At 44.4% G+C, this 18,723-nt stretch overlaps 2 protein-coding genes across 3 annotated transcripts in view; both read right to left on the bottom strand.

The window, feature by feature from the left end:
• LOC141465041 (TLR adapter interacting with SLC15A4 on the lysosome-like) lies at positions 1 to 924 on the bottom strand. The gene has a single exon (XM_074148222.1). The coding sequence runs from the start codon at positions 922 to 924 to the stop codon at positions 1 to 3; it is 924 nt and encodes a 307-aa protein (XP_074004323.1).
• Positions 925 to 8,773: 7,849 nt separating this feature from the next.
• SH3BGRL (SH3 domain binding glutamate rich protein like) overlaps positions 8,774 to 18,723 on the bottom strand; it is a 36,269-nt gene continuing 26,319 nt past the window's right edge. The window contains exons 3-5 of one of the 2 annotated variants that reach the window (XR_012463257.1): positions 16,069 to 16,149; positions 10,239 to 11,579; positions 8,777 to 10,094 (exon numbers count right to left, since the gene is read on the bottom strand). Coding sequence is in view for 1 of the 2 variants with exons in the window: in XM_074147424.1 (XP_074003525.1) it covers positions 11,547 to 11,579; positions 16,069 to 16,149 (114 nt within the window). In the remaining variant the exon portion in view is untranslated. Of the gene's footprint in view, positions 11,580 to 16,068; positions 16,150 to 18,723 lie in introns of both variants that reach the window. The other variant, XM_074147424.1, reaches the window with a different exon arrangement.

The following is an 18,723-nucleotide window of genomic DNA, read 5'->3' on the forward strand; positions in this document are numbered from 1 at the left end:
TCATGATGTAAACTGCATCCTGCAGCTCTTTTTGACGCATGCTGGGTTTGAGATCTGTAAGTCGGGAGTACTAAATTCCGAGCTATTTCTAGTGGCAGCGTTGCGCAAACTAAACAAAGCGAAAGAGTTCAAGAGTGCTTCTCTGGCTTTCGACGTTTCTATATTCCGCTCCTGGGATATCTGAAAGCTTACCTGATTCAAGTTATTCCTTATCAAACTGCAAGTGAGGAGGTTTGTTACAGAACCACACCTGGTCAGGTTTTCTTCAAAAAACTGTTTATAGAGCTCTGTCACTTTTGTTTCCATGTACAGGTTGAGCGTGGAGTTTGAAAGAGGCTCCTCGCAGAGCATGATACTCCTTTGTCCAGCTTCATCTCCAGACAAGGACTTTATACTTGACTTTTTGGGGTCCTCACATAGAGGGGACTGACCCAGAGGAATATCTACGGACAGTAAAACAGGGCCATCAGGAAGTTCATCACACGTGTGGTCCAAAACACAACCCGAATCACACATGTGGTCCGCCACGTGGTCTCCCCCAATATGTAAGTCAGGATAGTTTTGATAAATGCTGTTGCATGACCAGGATCTATATAAATCCAGCTGCTCAGTATTTTGTTTTCTTCTGGGGATATGTAAAGCCGGTGATATGGTTCCTTTAACACATGTTTTCTGATCTTTTGCAGGTACCTCTTCTACAGCTCTCCATCGAGGACCACTCCTGTGTTCCTTTTTGCTACTTTTAGCAGAGACCTCATCCTGCTTCACGTGTCCATCAGCAAAGCCTCGAATTTTGGGGTTGTCTACAAGTTTCTGTCTCCAGATTCCTTCTTTATCCTTTTTGGATGCATGAGATTTGTGAGGCTTATCTTGATGACAGCTTTCTTTATATATGAGACTAGTTAAGATGCCTTCTGCCAACATGACGACACGCATGAGTAAGAATCTAATCACCAGAGTTCCATGTAGTCCTGTGAGTGAAAGACAGACAAGCAGAGGAGCTCAAACTTATTTGGACAAAGAGAAATAATAATAATAATTATAATAATAATAAAAAGAACAACGCCCTTTTCATAAGGACTGTGATTTTTCTTTTTCTCTAGAATATTTATTTTTAGTAAGCAGTAAGCTGCATGCTTTTCTACAATTTTAACCTCTATAGCATGTCAAAAAAAAAAAAAATCATTCTGAAGATATACAGGAAGGGCATTAACTGGGTTCTTCACCTGTAATACCACTTCTGTCCTGTATCTCTTCTGCATTGTGGCTAGTTAAGATAGATCATACTTAGGAGGTGGAGAAATCAGCAAAGATACAATTTTACTTGTCTTTATCCCTACAAATCAACTTTTTCCCTTGAAAGACAATTTCTAAAAGCTAAAGAGGTGACATAGGGAAGAAATCAAGATCAAATCCAGACATAGAGGTTGATACTGAATTGGCCTGAGCTCTCCTGCGAAGTGCCAAGGAGCTTCAAAAGATGCTGATAATTCTTCAGGACTGCATCCAAAATGCAGTTGACATATGCAAATGTTTTTAGAGTCTCTCTTAATGGTGATTTTAAAAGATATAAATAGTTAATTTGTCTTCCCCAGTAGTGAAGTGATGAGCAGTTCGTTTGTATATCTATAGGCTCCACGGTTTTGCTAAATGCACATGAATAATTAAAAGCGAGCCAGTATGTCTCAAAATGACCTACTACCTTTCATGATTCTTTATCATTCCTTTTCAATTCACCTGCCGTTAAAATCAATGGGAATCTTTCCATTTAGAGCTGAGTCTGACCTAAACCCACCAAGGAAGAGATCGTCACTGCTGCTCTTATAGAGGAACGGGAAAGATGAACTCAAGAAAATCTCTCAGTTCTTCAAATGTCTTTTTAATCTCTGGGTAATTCGAGTACCTTCAAACAGCCTTCATGGTTTGAAACGGGGGCGAGGCAAGGGATGTGGCAGTTACACTGCAGAGCACACAATAAATGTCCCAAAGAGCACGACACGCTGGCCCGGGGCTTGAAATACACCAAAAACTCAACTTGGATTGTGAGCGATTAAGGCTCAATACTTTTCACAGCGCTGGCAATTTACATTAGTGACTCTCATGGCAGGACTACTGGGTAGGTCTCCACACGAAACCTCTGCAAATTTAATACAGTATTTGATATATAACTGGAAAGATCCTCCTCTCCTCTACTCATTTGCTTCTAACTATCAGCAACCAAACCATATCCTCTGGCTTATTCGTTCTGCAATGAAACTTAATACACTGGGTCACTTTTTAATCCCAGGGCTCCTTCCAGAAAGCTGTCCTAAAACTCCAGTTACTTGAGAGATGGAAATTTTTGACTTCCCTCCTAAATTTACACATAGCCACAGTACAGCCCTTTGCTTTTTTCTTTTTCAGGGTTCTTTTTTTTTTTTTTTTTAGCTCCAGGAATTTAATCCCTCCCTGGAGCTGAAAGTAACACTGGAATTGTGATGTGCCTGCAAGTGAGAGCAAAGCAGACAAGAAAGGCAGCACACCACGCCTTCTCCTGGTTGCATTAGCATCACTGGTTTACTTTATCTACAGAATCACTTACATATGCAAAAAAAGCAGGAAAACAGTTTCTTAAGCACTTAAGGGACTTAGGAAACCAAGTGTCATTTTTAAAAGAGACATGAGTACTTGGCAGTCTAAGTCTTGCTGAACGTCAATGGAATTTGGAATTCTGCGTGCTCCTTTGCTTCTGAAAAACAGGACACAGGTACCCAGGCCCTGACACGCTCCAAAACTGTACTGTGTTGCTTTGGAAATGCTCATAGTGCTAATGTAAGGGTTAAAATACAGTCATCTAGTAAAATCGCTCTCTTTCAAATGAAGTAAATGGTGCCCGCATTCTGGAACAAAGCATAAGGAAAAAAAAAAAAAGGCACAAAAAGCCTAAACTTACCAATCCCAGCAGGGCGAGAGGCAGATAATCACACAGCCCGGGATGCTCCTACTACAGCTGCTCTAAGAGAACGGAGTCTTACAGGCTATTTCTTCACCGCTGTCTGTGTGGAAAAAAACCTGACACACACGTGATTTAGTTCCTCGTTCTTTCCTTTTAAAACAGAAGTGATTCCACTGGAAAAGCGTGTGGTTTTTGAATACAAAGTGACAGCAGATCTAAAAGAGGATGTCAAAAAAAGCCCACTATTAATAGAGAAGTTTCTGAGTGTGGTGCAATGCTGATGAGTTGCAGACTTGCCACAGCACATCACTTCAAACCACCAAGGATCAGGGTGTCGGTACCTCACCACAGTGTTCAAAATCGAAACTGAATTCCACCAAACACCTCCAGCTACAGACCTTCAGTTTTGTTCTACCACCCACCTGACTTACAGAGGCGATGGTAGTTACACCATTTCCCCTTTTGAAACAAACAGCTAAATTCATCGTCTTGTGACCTTTTTTTCTGACAGGGAAGAAGTTGACAGCTTTATTTCATGGAGGTTTTGATGAAATACCATTTAGCTATAAAACAAATCTTGAGAATCTCCTCTCGGAGAGCAGTAGCCATCAGAAAGCTGTGGACAGTCTTGTTGCTCGCTGACCAAAGCCACTTTCTCTGGGCTCAGAAATGACCTCGGTCTCGATGGCGCATACGAGGTGCCCCCGTGGTGGTTCTCCTGTGTCCTTTTCACAGAGGCTGAGCCACGCTGCTCCCCCAGCGCCAGATCCAGGCTGTAAACAGTTAGAAGAGTTTTCTGTCAATTCCTTTTCTAAATTTCCTTTTCTCGGAAGATAAAAAAAAAAATAAATCAGCAGCTGAATCTCATCCACGTACTAGATAAAAGCTCTTAAATAGACACTGCTTCATGTAATGATGGGAGCAAGACACAAATGTAAAATAAAACTAGATTGTAAAGATAATATTACAGTAACATATTCATTGCAACCCATCATTTGACATGTTTTGGCAGCAAAATAATGATGTGGCTTATAAATGAATTAATATAAGGTTTGAAGTAACTATGACCATATATGTCCAATGGAGTCTCTCTACAATTATTCCTCTTCTTTCCTTACCACTTCGACTTCATAAAATACTTCAGGTTTTAGGGAGGCAGAATGAAAGCTATTTTAATTCTCACTGAATTGATATAAAACTTATTTCACATTTAAAGGCTGTTTAAAATGACTTTTATTTTTAACCACCGTACATGACTAATTTCCACCGGGGTAGATGCGGTTGGGACTTCAAGAGAATACTCCTGCCCCCGGCCTTGGGGGGGACCAAGCCTCACAGGAAACAGGGTGATTCAAATTCCATGGAGTTTAACCCGTCCCCCCTTCCACCAGCTTAGAATTAGCACCAGCTGCAGCCCCGGGGTTTGTGCAGGAGTTTCAACAAAAACACAAGAAAAGTTACAAAAGTAACAAAAAGAGAGAGAGGGAGAAATCAAGTTAGGTAATTAGTCTGGAGCGATTAAAAACAAGCCACCTTTCATTTCAGCTGTACTCAGGTGTCAAATGTATCGATATCCAAGGAAATGAATATATTTCTATCAGTAAGATCTTACCAAAAAACCCAACAACAACAACCAAACAAACAACCCAACCCTTATATTTACAAAAACAAAACCAGAACAAGGTGGAACCAAAATTATTTCAGAAGCTGCAAACAGCCTGCAGTTAGAAAAAACAAGTCACCAAGACAAGTACGTCTGGATCCCGAGGCAAAACTTACAGCAGAATGTATAAAGAAAGAAAAATAAATCGGAGTACAACATTCATATATGGAAAAAAATAAATAATACAGCACTGTGTATTATTTATTCTATGAACGATAGTAGCACGTAAATCAAGTCCCTTATTTCTGCCCAGGCTTTATGTATTTTTATGTGCACACAAACGTGAAATAGAAGTTTGATTACGTTAACTGGTGGGGTTTTTTCGAGCATAGCTGTTGCAATTCTTTTGCTTTCCATTTAAGCCAGCAACAGTTCATTTTAACATCCCCAACTTCCCGGAGTTGGCAAATACCTTCTTGCCCAACGGCTCCCCGTTTACCCGGGCGCGTTGTGCCAGCTCCTTGGTGACGCCTCTTCTGACCCATTTGACAACGTTCAGCCCCGAAACCGCGTCTCTCCGCCGCCACCTCCCGGCTCCAGAACCACCCGCACCGGCCCCGGCGCGCTCCCCGAGGCGCCTTGCCGCAGCTGAGGGGCGCTCGCGGTCCGGGGAAATGCCAGAAGTAGTTTTTAAACATAAAGAAGCCAAGTTTGACCGCGCAGCGGCGGCCAGGAGCCGGCGGGGAGGCCGCGACCGGAGAGGCCGGGTGAGAGGAGAGCTCGCCCGGCGGCCCGGACGCACACCGGCGCTGAGGGGAGCGTAGGCCGAGCCTGGGCCGTTCCCGGGAGGAGGCTGCGGAGAGGACCGGGAGGGCTGCGGTTCGTGGCGGTGGGGCCGTTTGCTGGTGCGATGGCCTCCACCAGGAGGTGCGCGGGGCCACCGGCCCGCCTCAGGCCGGCCGTGACCGCCCCAACCCCGCGCCGGCGCCGCCCGCCTCAGGCCGCCTCAGGCCGCGGAGCCCCAGCACCGGAAGGGGCGGGGTCTCCTCACTGAGTGACGAGAGGAACGGCCAATCAGAGGGTGGGGCTCGCTGTGTGGCGGGTGGTTGCCGCGGCAACGGCAGGAGGCGGCGGCAGGTGAGGGGGCCCTGGGCGCCATTAGGGTCTGTAACAGCAGGTGGAGCGGGCCCCGGACGAGCCCCCAGCTCCTCGGCTGCCCCCCGCTCTCCCGGTGAGGCAGAGGAGTTCGCAGGCGCTCGGGGCTGTCGGTCAGCGAGCGGCGGAGAAGGCGGGCGGCCCCCGGTGGGTGCGGCGGAGGGAGGGCAGGGCCGCCCGCCTGGGCCCCGGCTGCCGGGCCCGTCCTGGCCCCTGCCCGGGTACGTGCGGCCTCTGGGGTTCGCCCTCCGAGGGCTCGGCGTTAGCGCTTCACCAGCGGGAGTTTGGATTTTAATGTCACCGCCGCGGTTACGGGCCGTGTGTCTGAGCACGCTCCGTTGGCATAAACAAATCAGAACTGGCCCTCCGTGCTGGGACAGGGCTCCAACAGGAGCTGGAGCCAGATGGGAAGCACGCTGCCCTTGACGGGTTATTAATGATGTTGCTCGTTTCCTTTTTTTTTTTAAGGATTTTGAGGTGTTATACCAAGCAACTGAAAATGAAGATGCCTCCAAGTTCCCAAAGATGTCTTCGATAGACAAACCTGTGAGAGAAGGAATTCTTTTGCTTTCCATTTAATCCAGCAGCAATTCACTTTAACATCCCCAACTTCCCGGAGTTGGCAGATACCTTCTTGCCCAATGGCTCCCCGTTTACCCGGGTGCCGTTGAAAGGACCAATTTTGACACTTGATAGTTCATGAACGCAACATACCACATGTATGTATTTTGCGTACTCGGAACACTCAGGGTACAGTGCTCACCCCCTGGGAGGAGACAGGGATTTCTCCTTGATTATCTTCTAGAGTCCTTTTGCATTTCCCAGAGTTTCTCCGGAAGTTCACCAGTACAGTTCAAAATCGTTAATAGTAAAACTTTTCAATCCAAAATACTCTACCAAGATGACACGATATGGACAAATCGCAGAATACAGCTGTGGGAAACTCAATACAATTACTTGGTCATTGTTTATTTAGTAGAGCGGGATTATTTTGCATAGCGAGTGCTGCCGGATCGATTTGGGTGGGCTTCACACGAGTGTTTTTCTAATCCATTTTTTATAATCTATTTCCATAACAAGCGCAGATGCCGTCGTGATCTCTGGGAAAAAGGGGGGGGAAAGGAACGTGGAAGAAACGCAGTGCCAGTACTCGGGTAGGGAATGGGCTACGTGGGTATAAGCAACGAGTAAGAGCCTTCATTTTCCCCTTACACCATGAATCTGCTCTGTATCGGAGGGGAAATGTGAACGCAAAACGCCCCCCTCCAGGCAGTATCACACACGCTTTCCCACTGTTGTATTTACATCACAAAAAGAAAACCAACCCTGAAAAAGCAAGACTGGCAAAAGAGGAAAGAAGTCGGGAAAAGACGAAGTCAGGAAACCTTAATGGCTTGTTCCCAGGTAATGAGTTGTCTCAGTTTCTTTTTAAATTGGCTATTAAAATTCTCTTACCATAACGGGGAAAACACCGGAGAGATGAGGTCTCGTAAAATTCTTTTAACACAGGTTACTGATCAGTCTGAATCTATTACATTAATGGATTTAAATTAGTCCTTTGAAAAAAAAAAATTAATTACCTTGTTCTTGGTACATCTTATTTCTTGCATTTCTCAATTTGCGGGCCTGAGTACACAGGACTGGCTAATGCCTTTTTCTCATGTCAAAAAGAAAACAATAGAAAACCGAGACACAGAAAAGAGATATATATATATATATTCTATATATATATACACACACAGAGTCTCTTACCAGTAATTGAGCTGCTCGGGAGCCGCTCCTTTACTCACCACCTCCTGCTGACTCCAACTGTAACCTCCACTGCGCACACCTCAAATTTATATTGCGAGCCATTTCTGGTGTTTGAAATACTCGCAACACGAGCTGAATGATATAATCGGACTTTGCCATGACGTACAGATTAAGAATATTAAATAAATTAATAAAATCCCACATCAATTGGTACAAAAGTTTATTATTACGGTGCACACCACTGTAACCTCTAACAGCAAGTTAAGGAAACGCTATGAGCACACATGCAGTTTGTTTTTTAAAAAGATTTTTGAAAACAACTTGTATCGAGCATTAATGAATAACAATTTGGGGTTTTAAGACTTTATAAATGGACAAGAAAACCAGATGTTTTTCTGGGTGACACAAGTGAAATGTACGTTTAGGGAAAGGCAGTGGGATTCATTGTAATGTAGAAATGGCATCAGCAGCCCTTTTCTCTTACGTTATGGACCATTTTTTAAGACTCTAAAGAAGGGCGAGGAAGTGAGAGACAAGGAATAACCACCATTAAAAGCCACCGATGTAAATGACTCTTCTCAGTTGTGCTTTGGTTGCTCAGACAAAAAAAAGGTTGCTCGATAAAACAGCACGTGAGCAGCCTTCTCCAAACCCACTCGTGAAAGAGTTCGGTTACTGGTTTCCTTTACAGCCTGGGAACTGAAGTCTGGGATTTGGGCAACTCCTGGTGCAATTTCGGGGCTGAGAATGCATCTTCTGTAGCTCAACAGAAGATCTTCGAGGCAGCACAAAATTTCGGCACGTAAAGCTTAAAAGAATGTGCCAGGCAAACAGAGAAGGCAAAAGTGTATAGTTTTTAGTTTAAAAATTTATCCTACACCGCCCTCCGGCAACACAAATATTAAATTACATAGTTCCCCTGCTGTGAGCAGCATAAAGCTAATTAATTACACATTGCGAAAAAAGCAAGGGAGAGGGTTTGGCAGGCGCTGCAGGCGGGGGGGGGGAAGCTGATAGGGCCCCGTCCACTTGCGATTCGTAGCTGCCGTGGGGAAAGAGTGGGAAAGCAGGTTAATTAGGAAGTGTATTCGGGGCCCCCTAAGGCCCCCCAAACCTCTGTTTTGTGTAGGTGTATCCTAAGTAATTAAAACCCATTAATTGCAAGAGGTGAGAGATCCAACCCAACAGACTTAACGGGCAGCTGCAGTTCACTTTGTTGTGCAGATCCCGTACTTTTAAAAAATAAAGCAGTATTTTCGCTGGGAAACCACTTCTTTCAGCTTATGGGATCATTTCAAACGGTGAAAAAAAAAACATGCAAAGTCAGTGGTGTGAGAAAGCCTCCTAAAACCACTTTATTGGAATGATACAGGAATGGTTAATGTACACGTTAGATCCTCAATGCCTGCCTTCTACACAGGAAAAAAAACAAACAAACCAGAAATGAACAAATTCAGTTCTTGTGCCCATCGTTAAGCTAACACAGGAATGGGAAACAGAAAAATAGCATCTAGGCAAGACATTCCTAGCACTCCTAAATCCATGCAAGGTATCTGCATCGAAATGAATGCAAGTTTTTTCACGCAGTCGCACAAGAGATATTTTGGGTACGTTTCAGTTTGTGTTGGTGCCTTGTTCCCCAAACAAAGAAATAATTCAGTATATTTCAACAGAGCTGCCTTAGGAATGCTGATACAGTCTGAACACTCCCATATGGCAAGGGACAAGACGAGGGAAGTGACTTTGCTTTCTTAAACTTGGCCAATTTTTCTTGACCGTCAGAAACAGAGACTGACCTCGTTCCAGAAGGTTTTGGGTCGCTGAACTGACAGAATTGGGCAGCGACTTCCAATTACAGCTTCTCCAAAATAATGACTGTAATTCACAACACTAACACTTACACTATGCTTTCCTTACACAGGAAACGCAGCAAATTGGCATGAGCGTAGTGACTTGTGTGTCAAATTCCACTTCCTTCACAAGACTGCACTTAATGTTCTCACGTATTTTCTCAAAAACTTGAGCACTGGACACAGAGAAAGGTTATGCCAATATTAAGAAAGAAAAATCACCTGGGTTCAGCAAGAGGAAATCATAGCGAGCAACAAAAACTGGATGCTGCATTTAAAACGTAACCCAACTTCCATCCCCAAAAGAACTTAAAAATATATTTCACCAAATTTCAGTAATTACTGATAAAGCTTGTTAATGAAAAAGCACAATTGCATGGAAATGTGGAAGGTAAGGCGACGTTAATCTATTCCTACGCCTTTCGATACCGCGCTTGCTTTTGTAAGGACAAGCTTCAAACTGAATCCCAGGCTCCCAAATCAGAAAACATCAATTAAATGTCATTTTTAACTAACTCGGCTCCGTGCTGGATCCTGCCGGCTCGGCTGAGGAGGGTTCCTCACGAGCTGCTCTACCACCCCAGCAGGTACCTGCATTTCTCTTTTAAACAGCCGTTGACAAAATCATGGGTTGCAGTGAACGGAACGAAAGCCCCCAAAGAAAAGTTGGTGAGGAAAGTGTTTAATTACAGCACCTTAGAACATCTTGGTAAACCTAAGTTTTTACTTTTATCCTCTTCCTGATTTCAGACTTCAAAACGATGAACTGTAATCTGTTTCAGAAAGAATTTAAAAAGCCCTGCACAGGTTTTACAGCATCAGAGTAAAATAACCGCATGGTGATGATAAGCTGCAGCCTTTTGCTGACCCACACCACCTGCTTCTCTGTCTTCATAAAGCAAAGGAAAATCAAAATGTGTCTGTGCAGAGCTATTAGAATTACCCTCTAATTATCTTTCTTACCGTCTTTTGATGCTTTTGGGCAGTAAGTACATTACGTGGTGCAAAATGCATTTTTAAAATCACCCACACACTTCTTAAACCTGTTTTTTATCCTTCAGAGCACTTGTAATTATTTTCTATTTTTGCAGAATACGGCCAAGAAATACAGACCATCTCACGAGCGCTGGGAGAACAGACAGGTTAATATTGCACATGGTAAATTCCCCAATACAAGACACTTTTAACAGATTTGCAATTCCTGTAATAGCTTCAGGATATGGCAGTAACAATGGAAAAAACAAGTTTTTAAACCTTAAAAAAAAAAAGTCTTGCTTAATTACAATAATTCTTGCTATTCAAACATTTATTTCCTCATTGAAAAAATACTATATGACTCTAATGACTACTTGAACATGCAGTAAGATGCCTAAATGCTCTAAGCAGTGTGAACTGGTATTTTTGTAGAGAAATACAATAAAGGCTTTCACCCTTACACAGGTAAGGAAATGCCATTTCTGGCCGTTTTGGCTTATTTGCAACATTGCCTGGGAATTAGCGCATCCTTCCCTCGCGCAGAGAGAGGGACCCGAGTCGTGCTGAGGCAGCCGCGTGATGAACTTGCCAATGGAAGGGCTGTCCATGGCCCAAATCCCTTTTTCTATGTGTCAAAGGAGCCCACACGATCACTTAAATGAGAAATACATGGCATTATTTTTTTTTCATCGTCTGTACAGCGTGTTACAATACAAATCTTAAATATTCATTCTACAAAAGAACAAACACAACTTTCCAAAGTGACTACAATGGCTATACTACACGATACCACCTACAATTTCATCTGAAACCAGAAAAGACACTGAAAAATTACTGTGTAATTCAGTAATGTTTTTTGAGGCAACTCAGGCACTAAAATTAGTATCTGACAAGGTTTTAGCTGCTGTTTCCCATATTTTAAATAGTTGGATCTCTAGGTATAACCCCATCTGTATTATTAGTACTAAAATAGTTTCTTTAAGTTTACACAAAATGGACGAATTGCCAAGACAGTTTAAACTACGTGAAAAAATCATTTATGTCTAATTGCTTCGGTTTCCTACGCTTCCAACTCGGTAATTATCCACTCTGCGCTCTCTACCTTTATCTTCACATTTCCATCTGTGTGGTCAAATTTGTATTATGCACGGTGAATGCTGCAAGCACCAATCAAATGTTAGAAATCACATCTACGTTTCTTGAAGCAGAGACAATTGTACTATTTTATAAAAAGCTGTGGAAATTCCCTTTACAGAACGTTTAAGGCAGTCGAAATTCACGCTTGCTGCTTTGCCAGTGCTTCAGCTTCCTGAAAAAGCAGAAGAGAATTACACAGATTAGTATTTTACGAAAGGCGCTGACATACATATACCTGTGTTAGGCACCAACGTATGACCAAGGAAAGTCCCCGCTGCCTACGATGACATCCTAAAACAAGTCCCACACGGTGCTGGCTTTAGCTCCCATCCTGAGCTAGCTCAAGTAGGAGCTGCAGGAATATTCCGACTTGTGCCCCCTGCCAGTTTTGACTATAAAAGTTTAAAACAAAAGAAGATCAGATATAACGAGTTATACCAGATATAATGAGTTATCCCTCATTTCATGTTAGGACAGAAGAAGATTTAGAGATCAAAGATTATTTGAAGAACTCTGGTTAAATGGAAAAGGAATTCTTAATTAATCTTAGAATCATAGAATTGTTTGGGTTGGAAAGGACCTTAAAGACCAACCAGTTCCAACCCCCCTTCCATGGGCAGGGACACCTCCCACCACACCAGGTTGCTCAAAGCCCCGTCCAGCCTGGCCTTGAACATCTCCAGGGATGGGGCAACCACAGCTTCTCTGGGCAACCTGGGCCAGGGTCTCACCACCCTCACAGCAAAGAATTTCTTCCTGAGATCTAATTTAAATCTTCCCTCCTTCAGTTTAAAATTGTTCCCCCTCATCCTATGGCTCCCCTCCCTGATCAAGCGTCCCTCCCCATCTCTCCTGTAGCCCCTTTAGGGACTGGAAGGGGCTCTAAGGTCTCCCCGGGGCCTTCTCCTCTCCCGGCTGAACAACCCCAACTCTCTCAGCCTGTCCTCATAGGACTTAATGAAAGTCTCCACATAAAAAAAAAAAAAAAAAAAAAAAAAAAAATTGAGGTTACAGTAGAGACACAATTTACTTCCTGAACTAAACCCTACCAAATGACCAAAATCCAGCATTTAGCATTTGCCTTCTAGAAGGGTGATGGGAGCCGCCTGCGAGTCCTTAGTCAGAGCTTGGAGCTGCTCCAGCATCAGACCCATCCGTAGCTCCGTCCCGGGGGCTGGCAGCGGGTCAGGGCTGGCACCGGCGCTGCTGAGTAATCCCAGCTCCCTGATGCGGGGGGACAGCCAGCGGGGACAGGCTCCTTGGGAACAGCTCCCGCCTCCCACCACCTCCACCCCCGAGGCTGCCAACACACAGCTCTTCAAGGGACCTGGACAGATCTGGTGCCCTTTGGCTACAGGAAAACATTCCTATGGAGGAACAGCTGAAGCAGTTCAGCAGACACACCAGCCAACCAACCTCTAACAATGCTCAGTATGTTTCAGAAAGAACATTAAAAAACAATAACCTGCATTTTTCAGGTGCTCACAAACGGTAACGGAATGACAATACAAGAAATGCAACAGGAATTTTTCTTCCGAAGATGGTTTCTACAAATGTACTTTTGGTCGAAGGCTGATTTCATTACCTGTTAGCAGCAACATGGCCTACAAACAGATCACAAAACAGTCACAGCGCTCTCACTGCAGCACTTCAGGGTGGAACAGCGTGGTTTATTTTGAAGGAAAAAGTTTGACATTTGCAAAACGCAACTTTTATGTAATGGAGTTGTTTGCTTTGGTGACTGTGTAGAAGATAACAGGCTCAAAAATATCATTGTTAACACAAGCCAGTGCGCTAAACGAATAAAAAACAAGAGGAGGAAGGACTAAGAAGGGGATTTCCAAGAAGCCTGTAAGACTTGGAAGAGAGGGGATGCAGTGGGTGACCCCAGCCTGCAGGGCAGGAAGTACCACGCGTATCTCCGTTATCTGAGACATGGTGGATCACCCTGGTTCTCCTGGCTCTCTGCCCAAGCATGTCGTGTCGCACTGCCTTTTAACTCAGGGGCATGGGAACAGCCTTGCTGGGACGCCGGCTGGGGTCTGCCGTGCTCCCGGGGCAGAGAGCAGAGCCAGGACATCACCGTGCACCCACACAGCTGGTGCGAGGGCATCCTATCGGTTCACAGCAGAAAAGGCAGGTGAAAAACAAAGGAAAGATTAAAAACGGCTACAAAGCCTCGAAAAAAAAAACAGTATGTTTGATATTCTCTAAAAGACAAGTGGTTCTTTGAATGGTAAGAAAGAGGAGGTGGTTCCCTTGGCTTTGTCACAACTCCATTAACCAGTCATGGGCACTACAGAAGTGCAATCTAGTTGTTTTTGGTATTTTTTGCCAGAAAATACGGACAAAGTACTTATGGTCAAAAGAGGCAGTGGTAAGCTGGAGAGGTACTTCCCTCATCTCCAGGAAAGGGGGTACAAATAACTTGGAGAACACGTGAACCTATTTGTCTTGAAGGTCAAACTCCATTTCCTTGGGCGCAGTCCTGCGAGTTACCTGGGAAAGGCTCAGCTTTTCAGATTTGACACTCTCCCTCTTTCATATCAGTCCTTATTTCTCCCTCAAGCCCCCTCACTGAGCATGCTCTCAGTCCTCAGTTACCTCACAAAATCTTCTCCCTTTAGAACCCACCTGTATTGCCTGAAGTAGGGGTATTTAAGATAAATTGAATGCCAACCTTTCCCAGGGTCTGTAGGTCCAACTGCACTCTCAGCGCCCAAAGCACAAACCAAACCGCCAGGGTTCACGAACGAGTTACTTGCCTTTCCCCTGCTCACTTCTAAGCCCTTCTTCTTTAATATTAATATTGGACTTTTGTGTTCAGAGTCAGCAAACTTCCAAATCTCTCATGATGACGTTTAACGGGGGTTTGCTCTCAAGGTTCTCTCTTGCAATCGCACACAGGTCGATTCCAGACTCCTTCCATTTTATGTAGCAGCATTCAAAGCTGCAATGTCATTAACTAGGATATTACATCCCAGCTGCATGCAGCTCTGCTCTAAATGCCAATTTTGGCATCTACGAATCAGTCTCTCCTCCTCAGCAGCGGGCAATCAGCTTGATTTGACATCATGTAATTGTGGGACTGATACCAAAAGTCAGACCAAGAGCAGAACGCGCTGGGTACAAGGTCACTTACGCAAAGGTTTTCTTCATCACCTCAAACTCCTCTCCAAGCTGAAGCAAGCAATATGAAAATTCAGCAGAGTCAAACTGCATTATATTTTTCCTTTTTAAAACCCACCTTTTCCTCAGGTGAGGACAGAATCAGAGCATTCCTTAGAACAGGATCAGAGCAACTAAGAGCCACACAGGCTGCTTCTGCAATCCGGCAGGTTAAGTGAGCTGCGATGTTCATAAACGTTACAGAGACAGATGACCTGATTCATGATGGCAACAACTGCTCTCCAGCACCACTGCACTTCCCGGATCCTGGCCGCGAGGGGAAACACACGGGCTTCCCTGCATCCTGCGGTCTCGGGACTGCATTCTCACTCCTGGGCTCCATCCTGCACACCCTTTTGTGCAGCGCTGGGCAGATGCTCCAAGAAACTTCAGTAAGACTTAGATGCCCTTCTGAGGCCCGTGGCTCATGATGCTGGGTGTGTATCACAGGTTTTGCTCTCTGCAGCTCCATACGAGGCAGAGTTTTTCCTCGTTACACCACTCACATTAGCGGAGCTACCGCTAGAAATGAGTTTGGCTCCCAAAACTGCTTCAGCCTGCCCCACAACTTGTAATGCTCACTCCTGATGGATCGTCATCCACCTTTAAAATTAGGTTCTGTTAGTGACGTGCACAGCGTGACCTTCAACTCTTACATGAAAAAAGTTGAAAGGAAGCGGCGTGTTTATCCGCTGGAACAAGAAAGCTGGAAGTGACCCGGAGGATCCTGCTGCTGTCAAGTGAAACGCATAACGCAGCCTTGTCCTATCCTATCACAATCAAAAGGAGAATTCCAGCCCATTGCATCCGCAAAGCAGCAACCCAGTTTGTAATTGGCAAAGGAAAACAAGGCTTCAGATAATGAGCTGAAGGAAAAAAATTACTCTGAAGCACGACCACGTTATTTCAAAAACAGTGGCTCTGGTTTCAAGGTATTTCCTAGGACAAAAATCTCATCAAAACTTCACATAATTAAGTGAATTGAACTGAAACAATTCTTTGGCTTTTGTGGTAATATTTTTCATCTAGATTTTTTGTGCATTCTTCAGTGCAAATACTAACTGCTCTTTCGCTTGTTCCCAACATGTACAATAAAAATATAAATCCAGTGGTAAGAGACAATTATTACTAGTGAAGAACGACCCAGCTCTTTCCAGAGCAACCAAAGCTTTTCCATTAAGTTAGAAAGGAGCAGGGTGGCTCTGCAGTGAGGATACCAAAAGAGCATCTGTACCAAACACTGAGTTTTTCTGGTAGAAGGAGGGGGAGACAGATGCTCCCAGGGAACGCAGCATCCTCCAAATGAACCAGCACGTGACACTGGCATCTTGCTGGGATGTTGAAGGCTGAAAGTTTCTGGAGCCTGAATATCGGCCCAGCAGGTCGATTGATTGGGGCAAGCACAGAACACATAAAATATCCTACTATGAGCAGAGAAGAACAAGGTGTAAAATACAGGTTGTGGTTTTACTGTGAGAAATTCACACACCTACCTTTGAACCAGGTGGCGCAGTCAAGCCTAAAAAGGCGTATACGGCGTTGTTCTCTCGCGCTTCAAAGAAAGCTTCATAGTCCTTCACCGTGGGAGTCGGGGAGGGGGGTGGAAACAAAAGAAGTACGAATCGTCAGAAACAATCACAGCTCAATTTGGTGCGTTACCCAACCCGCACCCCGCAAACTGCTTCCTGTGGCCGAATGCAAAATTCAGAGGTAAATACCTCAGGTATTTATCATTAACATGATTAATAATAAATAAACTGCACTGTCTGAAAAGTGAGAAGCTGGGAATTTCACTATCTGTAGCAACAAGATGCTGCTGTGAGGTGCTTCCGCCTCTCCCAGAGGGACACCTCTATCGCAAGGTGGTTGTCACTGGTCTGGCATGGACGTCCCTCCCGCAGGAGCGGGCTGAGCCCGTACCTTGTCATCAGAAACACTGATGTCCCCAGGTGCCACTGCTAATTACGGGTTAGTAATGGTAACTGTGCAACAACAGACATTAACTCTTAAACCTGCTAAAAGTTAAATTTAAACCTGTAAACTGAGAGTACATCCTTTCCCATCGTGTTTCCCTTTAATCATTAGTCTATGCAAATGAAGGAAATCAGGTAGGACTATGCATTGTACTCAGTGCACTACACTTGCTCTAAATACACACACAGCCGCCTCTCAAGAAAAGGTAAAAAAAATGAAACAATAAATAACCATTCTTCCTTCTCTGTTCTTTTTTATGTTTGAGGCAGAATGCAGTGCTGTACAAACGACGTGGCTTGGTCATCTGCTAAGCTAGGAAAGAGCAAGCAAAAAGCCCACAGTGTGGCTCAGCAGCAGCAGTTGCCAAACACTGACCAAACGGCCCCAGGTTTGTGCAAGTCCACCGTTGTCCCAGTTACCACATCCTTCCCTCACTCCGATTTCCAAACTCAGCACGTATCTCTCCTATGATTTTCCTTTTCTCCCTTTTTAACTGAATCAACAGCACTGGCTTTCTCCAGCTTTACTGGGGAATGTTTGGATGCAGGAGTCCTGGCTGAGGGACCCAAGGCTCGGCAGCAGCTCAGAGTGGGCTCAGGCTCGGGCTGAAATCAGGGAGAGCGCTGCCATTAAGGGCACGCTGCTTCTCGTGCTTGTCTATCTGGTAGCCAAAAACCTAAGAAATAGCAAATGCTGTTTGAAAATAGCAGCGTGTTCAGAGCAGGGGCAGCTTGAAGAAGAGGCTGTTGCAGCTGGAACAGAAGAAAGTTCAGGAAACAGAGGATTCAAACTGCCTAGAGATCAGGGATGTCAAATTATTGTTCGATTTGTACATGCAGCATTCGGGTGCTAGTTTGATAAAAATGTGTATGATTATGTTAAATCCTCCCTGAAGCCCTTCTGTTGACAGTACTGGGGCTGCTTGATAACAAAGGGGTTATTTATCTTGCGAGTGCATAGTCCGGCACTTAGTCTGCTTTGTAGCATCTACCGGGAAAGGAATGCCTGTGACTAAGGAGCAGGGTTCGTGCCAGCTTGCACGGCATCTACAGTTACAGCCTTTCTGCTGTGCACAGGCCAATAAAAGTCAATTTGCTCATTACTCTGCCAGTTTTGCTGCATCAGATGAACCAAACAGGGAAGTTCATGCTTGAGATGGATCAGATAAAGACATAAAGAGGTTCAAGCATGCGGGAAGAGAAGTAACTTTTACCTTCCTGAAGGTTATAAAATGTGGTAACTTGAATCCAGCTACACAAATTGACTGAACTTCAAAGGTTCAAAGTGACATTAACCAAAATTTGGGGGATGAAATAAACCCACAGCAAAAACTGGTCTGAAGCATCTATATCCCTCTCTTCAAAATTACTGTGTGCAGAACTGTGATGGGTTGCAGTTGGGGACAGATTAGGTGCACACAGCTTTTTCTCTCCCTGGCCCACAGCACTGCACCATGAAGCCCTGTGCTGCTGCACACCTGCAGCAATGCAGCAGAAATTTGGCACCATTTCACTGATAAAGGACAACCGCACAGCGACCTGCTTGCATCCCTAAAGCTCTGCTACACCCTGGGAGAGTGGTGAGACTGTTGCAGCTGGACTTCCTACTAGTACAGAAATATTTACCTCTTTTTTTCGCTTGTTTGGTTTTAAAGAGGGGTAACTGAACACAGATTTTCAACTCTTTGTGACTAGCCCCTTCTCAGCTTTCAGCTTTCACCAACCTTTTTCCACGTTGCAACCAGTCAGTAAAAATTTTGAGAGCCAAGCGGTACACTCGCTCACTGTGGATATTATTTCAAGTTCTGCTTTTATTACAAGCAATAAAAAAAAATCCTGGCGCAGAGAGAATAATTTCTTTCAGTAGCCAGAAGATAGCCTCACAAAGGTCCAGAACTGGCAGGTTCTGTGTTACAGACTTTGCAGGTCAGAACCAGGCTGAAAAACGACTTAGAAACCAGCACATGGCACCAGAGGAACACACTCCGTGAGCTCTTTTCAGAAGATATTAAGTTTTAAAAATAAAATTAAAAGTTAATCTAATAATCATTCAAGCATGGCCTGCTGAGTAGAAGTGCTGCAGGGCAACTTACTTGTGATCAAGCATTAAAATAATTACAAATAGGGATTGTATTTGCAACATGAGTTTTAATCTGTTCAAGGCTCTGGAGTAAG

Source organism: Numenius arquata, chromosome 5, assembly GCF_964106895.1.
Source record: "Numenius arquata chromosome 5, bNumArq3.hap1.1, whole genome shotgun sequence".
Taxonomy (NCBI): domain Eukaryota; kingdom Metazoa; phylum Chordata; class Aves; order Charadriiformes; family Scolopacidae; genus Numenius; species Numenius arquata.

Coding starts and splice junctions, on each gene's coding strand:
- LOC141465041 (XM_074148222.1), bottom strand. CDS start 924: ATGTTGGCAGAAGGCATCTTAACTAGTCTCATATATAAAGAAAGCTGT.